Source organism: Hippocampus comes, unplaced genomic scaffold, assembly GCF_001891065.2.
Source record: "Hippocampus comes isolate QL1 unplaced genomic scaffold, H_comes_QL1_v1.1 scaffold254, whole genome shotgun sequence".
NCBI lineage: Eukaryota > Metazoa > Chordata > Actinopteri > Syngnathiformes > Syngnathidae > Hippocampus > Hippocampus comes.
In genome coordinates, this window is record NW_017805874.1 from 248512 (window position 1) to 255110 (window position 6599).

The following is a 6599-nucleotide window of genomic DNA, read 5'->3' on the forward strand; positions in this document are numbered from 1 at the left end:
AAGGAGTGTCTGGACATTGCAGGTGGCGACACGGGTCTTTCGACGAAGGTCGATCCGTACTCGTTGGTCGGGGGCAGGCTGGGGTCCGTTACCGTGTTGGTCAGTCCGGCTTCTTTCTCTGGTCAGTTTCGTAACAAAGGGGGTTTCTCCTGGGTGGGTTGTTAGCCCTCCGCAGGATAGTCGGTTGGCGGGGCTGCCGCCTCACAGCGTACCAACACGCTGGGGTCTTTGTTTGTCTGGAACCTACCCTGGAGACCGGCCTGCCATGGGTGACCCTACCAGGAGCAAGCTCCCGACGGTATCGCTCTCCAGGGTCACTGGAACACACAAGCCCCCTCGCCGCATCAAGGCCAGACCAATTCGAGGGAGTATTACATTATGACATCTCATTAATTTATTTACTTAAATCTGATTTGTATAATTATTTTGCGGTTTGCTTTTGGACCTGTTTTTGGACACAGCAAGTGGGTTGCGCATTTTCTGGTCAACATGGTGGCCAACATGATTGTTAGGAATTGGCTGAAGAGTAACATAAAAAATATATGCAGTATATCTATGTATATATGGTATTTCAACAACGAAGAGTGTGAGGGACAAGTGGCTAGGATGTCCTTGTTTTATGTTATGTGTTGTGTTTGTTGTTTTACTTTATGTTAACTGTTTTGTGGGGCACTTTGTTAAAGCTGCGGAAGCGCTACATAAATTAGGATGTTTGTATTGTATGTGCTGAACTGGTGAATCAGAATAACGAATGCTGTTCGTTATTGCATAAAATTGTGGTGTTTTAAGTGCGCACACGGCAACGAAGCAGCTATAGGTGCAGCTTCTGTTTTGTTTATTTCTTTATTTTTGTTTTTGAGAGGGGGGACTTGCTGACTATCAGCAACATGATAACGTTTTAGGTTAAGTTCACTTCTGTTGAATATGCGGCAACAAATTCCAATGTGGCGAAAAACGACGGAGCTATATTGCAAGATGGGGTTTATGTCAGCACTGACAGTGAACCCATCTGGTTCGGAAACATTATACAACCTATGGTTTTAACCAATGTTTTAATACGCTACATTTCGAGCTACATTTCCATTTCATGGAATGGGTAAAAAATTTACGGCAATGGAACACATTTTGTGAACAGGTTAATTGATAAAATAGAATGCATGTTTCACATTTTATTTGAGACACTATTGCTCCTGCCGTCCACAATCTGCAAGATTGGTAGCAAGTATGAAATTCTATGGTTAATATTCAATTAAAGAAATTGAATTGAATTTGGATTGAAATTGAATTGATTTATTTGTCAATGTTATGAGAATGGTGTCTTCTTCTTTGTTTGAAATATTGTTTGGGAGACCATATAAATTACTGATATTTTCTACACAATTGTGAACTGGGAACTGAAGCTAATTCAGCTGACTATATGTGAGAAAGTTTATGAAAAAAAAAAAAAGAAATGAATTGAGATTGCTGTAGGAGGATTGTGCTTTTTCACAGCAGGACGAAATGGTGGTTCCAGCAGACCTGGCTCTGATTTGAAACATGAAAAAGAAACATTGAACTTTTTTGAAGTGTTGCTGACCACACCGATTGATGGACATTGTAAAAAGGTCATCTCGATAGAAACATCCACCGAGGAAGGTGAGTGAAGTCCGGTGACGCGATGGGCACAGTATTTTAGGTACTAGGAACGACCGGCGGAAGAAGTTTCAAGACACCTTTGCACTCATTTAGGGTGTGTTTCTGTCGACATGTTAGAATATCAGTGGTGGCATGTCATTTCCTGTTATATGATCACACTAACATATGGACAACTGTACTGATCTTCTCCTTTTTTATATGGTATTTGTGCTCTCCTTTAGCACATATGAAAGGGGATGTATTTCTTGATAATAACCTACATTATAATAACCTACATTTTGCTCATAGACCTAGACCAGGGGTGTCAAACTCATTTTTGTCACGGGCCGCTTTGGGGTTACACCTTCCTTCCGTGGGCCGGTACGACGGTGAAATTTAATTAAATGGTTATATATTATTAATTGTACAACTCAACTCAACTGTGTTCATAGAGCAACTTAAATACACCATCACTGTTTACAAAGTGATGTACATGGAGTGAATATCAGACATACAATGATGAAATGATTTATTAATAACAATTGTGAAACCAGTCATATTTTGTTCAATTATTGTTTGAGTGAGTGTTAACAGGTTACAAAATTATCAAAAAAATTGAGAAGTGAACACACCTAGCATGATAAAAAAGAGCACGACTTGTTTTATTCGGTTTTGTTTTGGAGGATGAAGTGATTTATGAATTGTGCTCCTCTGTTGATGTTGTTGGGCTGAATTTGAATTTATTACTGTTTATTGATTTATTTCGAGTTCAAATGGTGCATTAATTTGGTCATAAAGGTTCAGATATGGATTTTAAATACTGGGTAAATTTTTTAGGTGATTTTATGCAGTTTAGGATCTTTTCTTTTATGGTAAAAGGAAAAAAGAAAACAACCCGACGTTAATATAGTTGTTCTCTGCTGAAAGTTGAACTATATTTCTTTCTTTTGTGATTTTATTTTTATTTTATGTTAATGTGGATACAATGTAATGTAGTAGTGTACTTCTACCAATTTTGAAGGCAAATGATGATTATTGCGGCCGAGAATTTTTCTTTTTCTTTGCGAAGAATCATGAAAGAGCTCTGCTTTAAGGGTTGTCACAAGTGTTTGCGCATTGGTGTCACTGCTTTACCAATGACTATGTTTCCGTCCACAGGAGAGGATATTTGAGATTCCACCTACGTTGGTGTAATTGGAGTTCCTCGTGGCGTACCAGATGAGTATAAATTGGTTAACCAGGTTGCTGCACGGTGGGGATCCATTTTTATAAATGTGCTGACGGGATCTGCTACCTCCGCTACAGTGTCAAGAAGCTTGCAAATTATACTGAGGAAGCCTTTTTTGGCGATTGAAAGTAAAACAATTGACAGTCACCTCTCTGATGGTGTTCCGGGACCGCATAGCGGTCAATGTGCTCTTGGCTGAGGCCAATCGAGCGTGTGCGGTGTGTGGTGAGCGGTGCGGTTCAACCACGCCCTGAGGGCCCCGCACACCGAACCGGATCATTCCGGCGTGACCACGCCCTTGTCATCAGAGTTATGGTTATGGAGTGAGACCTTTGTCACGTAACATACTGGTGTGTTATGTCTTAATCTTTCAAATTCTTTTCTCTCAGCTATCTCGACATTGTGTGGTTGCTGCAGTCCCTGTATCAAAAGCTCTGCTTATCCAATTTATCACTACGGTTATGGCGCCCACGACGTCTAAAGTGAATGGAATGTACCCTCTGCTGTTGCTTTTGGGATGGCAGTGATTCTGATGTGGAAAACAACTCGGGTTATGGTGACTTGTATTCATTTAGGTATCAGGATGTCGTGGACGATGTTTACCATCTTTTCCTGGGTTCTTTTTCGGTCTCATTTTTGATCTGGTGATAACCTCTTTCTTTTCAACCCCTGGGTCTACCTATGTTTGCATGTGCATGACTCCCTATGTTTGCATATGCATGACTCCACTGAATAAAGTCCGTCAGGAAGGTTCTGTGTGATGATATGAGCAAATGTAGGATATACAGGGGGGAATGATGCATTGATTATTTTTAGTTATCATACATTTGCTTATTATTAATGTTATTATTGTTATTTTGATATTGATTGATTGATTGATTATGCTCGCAAAGAAGAAAGCTTATGCCTGCAATGATAAATTCATTATGCTTGCAAAGATGAACGCTTATGCCTGCAATCATTAATTGACTATGCCTGCAATGAAGAACGCTTATGCTTCTAATAAAAATATATTAATCATTATGTACTCACATTTATAATCCTTTGTATTATATTTATATACTCACATTTATAACCAAGAATGCTTAGTACACTGTGTGGAAGTTTAGGGACGCAAACACCTTTCCGAGGACGTGGTTGGGTCCATCAGCCCCCACCCTTTAGGCTGGACACACCTATGTAGTAGATTTCCCAATAAATGAGGGGGTGAAGGGGGAGATCGTGAGGGGTGACGTGCCGAGAACTGAAACCGAACGCTTCTCCTCGTTCCCTCCTGGTACTAGAATTGAGTCTCCTGTCTCCTCCTTGTGTTTTATTCCCAAGTGTCAAATTGGATAAACCTGACAGGTAATGAAGCATCTTCACGAATAGCTTCACGTTTCTGTTGCCGTGCTTGCGTCCTGGCTGTAACGTGTGAGTCTTCCAGTTACTTGTGTGAAATAACCTCCAAGCGCACCCTGGTTCACTGCTTCAAATTATTCATTGCTGTACCTTAAAACCATTCATACCTTTAAATATACATTTATTTTTCACTATATAGCACTATTCAAGAGACAACCAGGCATGAAGTTTTGACACAAACCTTTATTTTGAAAAACAAAAAGGATTTTTGAGCAAAAAAAAACAAAACAAAAAACAATAAACAAACAAAAAAAAAAAGGAATTCAAAAGTGCTTTTTTGGCAATTTCTAAAAAAAAATACCTCTTGTGTTGGTCTGGTGTTTATTGTGTGTTGTCTTTCAGATCTTAAAGGCTTGGTGTTGTGATTTGTTATTCTGATTTAACAGCGTGGGATTACATGCTACTTCTAAGAAGCGTAATCCCAACTAATCTGGGATTCAGTTTCACTCTAAACTGTCGATCACAAACTCAGACTGGACAGGAAAGACACTATGGAGATGCAAAACGTCTGTGTAAGGACAATATTTCTTGAATGAAAGATGTATTTTCTGGCTTTCCTTCACATTCCACTATATCATTTCTTGGTCGTCCACTCCTGCCCATCTTTATGTACCTGCATTTATGGGACCACAGGAACAGCAGACCTCAGGTTGAGTGAGACTTTTTTCACTTATTTGCTCATTTGAGATGTATTTCTTTTGTGTTTCAAATATATCGTATTTCAAGAATGACTCTTGTTTCCTAATTGTATCCATGAATTTATTTCCAAACGGGAATGTTTTCTCTCTCTCTCTCTCTCTCTCTCTCTCTCTCTCTCTCTCCCTCTCCCTCTCTCTCTCTCTCTCTCCCCCCCTCTCTCTCTCTTGCTCTCTTACCCCCCTTCTCTCGTGTATTAACGTGGACAACATACGTATCTAATTATGCACTGTATTTAATCACATTTTAATCGTACAGCAATATTTGTCTCAAAAAGTAAACTTCTTTTTTAATTGAACTGAATTTTAGTGGATGACTGAAACAACACAGACACATATGCACAAACAAATGGTGTTGGCTCGGGAAAAAAATATTACATTTTATTACAAAACAGCAGGAAAATAAATAGACGCAAAGGAGTAAAATGTTTTTGCTTCCAAGATGCAACAACTGGCGTTCCCAAATTGTTAAAGTCTATAACTGTCACAGAAAGTGGACTCAGACAAATCGCTTCCATGTAAACCAGGCATGTCATGTAAATCAGCAAGATCTGAAAAAGCTTGATAACAATCCTGATCATTTGAATCAGGTGTTTGTTTGTTTGTTTATTGAACATATATAGAACATACAACACAATAACAGATTGACAAAAGTGAAGGCAAGTAAAAATTATAAAAGGAAAAAAAAATAAAAACAGGCATCATCACAGTTATATGTTCAAAGGAGTAGGAAGAAGTAAATAACTTATCTAGTCCTACCCCTTGTTATGTAGTAATATGAATTGATCTTTTTTCAATACAAAGAAGAAAAAGAAAAAATCTACATATCATCAAATACTTTTACCCTTATGTGTACTGTACTTATCTATTTATACACCTTTCGGTTTGTATATATATAATTATTCTTTCTCCTTTTTATACCAATTTCCTCATATTCATTATAAATACTGCATTTCTTTAATACATTTAATAAGTTGATCAATGTAATTCTGTTGTATTACTATATTTTAAGTATATCAAATTTATATTCTTGACTCTGATTTGTGTAGTTTTTTGTACAAATCTTTTGAATTTGTTTTTGAACTCATCCAGCGATTTAGTCATTTTTCAGGTCCGTTTCGAACTTATTCCACAGATTGACACCTATTACTGAAACACACCTTTGCTTGATGTTTGTTCTTGTTTTGGATTTTTTGTATTGATTAGTACCCCTGAGATTATCACAACTATCTCTAATTTCAAAAAGCTTCTGGATGTTTTGGCAAAGGAGATTATTATGTGCTTTATACATTAATTGGGCGATTTTGAAGTCAACCAGGTTATAGAATTTCATTGTGTTTGATTTGATGAATAGTGGATGTGTGGGTCCTATATATTTAGACCTATTGATTATTCTAATTGCTTTTTTTTGTAGTTTTAAGACAGGGAGTGTGTTTGTTTTACAAGCGTTCCCCCATATTTCCACATAGTAGGTCATATATGGGAGTAATAATGAGTAATATAACGTGTACAAAGAACTCTTATTCAACACATCCTTAGTTTTGTGGAGGATCCCTATAGTTTTGGATATTTTTCTTTTAACGTTATCTATGTGTGGCTTCCAGGATAGTTTAGTATCTATTACTAATCCAAGAAACTTATTTTCATAAACTCGTTCTATT

The 6599-nt window shown here is 37.7% G+C and overlaps 1 protein-coding gene across 1 annotated transcript in view; it reads left to right on the forward strand.

Annotated features, from left to right (window-relative positions):
• The first annotated feature begins 4750 nt into the window (after positions 1-4750).
• Positions 4751-6599, forward strand: part of lrit3b (leucine-rich repeat, immunoglobulin-like and transmembrane domains 3b) — a 39025-nt gene continuing 37176 nt past the window's right edge. Inside the window, exon 1 of the mRNA XM_019888809.1 lies at positions 4751-4892. Coding sequence (XP_019744368.1) covers positions 4783-4892 — 110 coding nt within the window. The 5' untranslated portion in view covers positions 4751-4782. The remainder of the gene's footprint in view (positions 4893-6599) is intronic.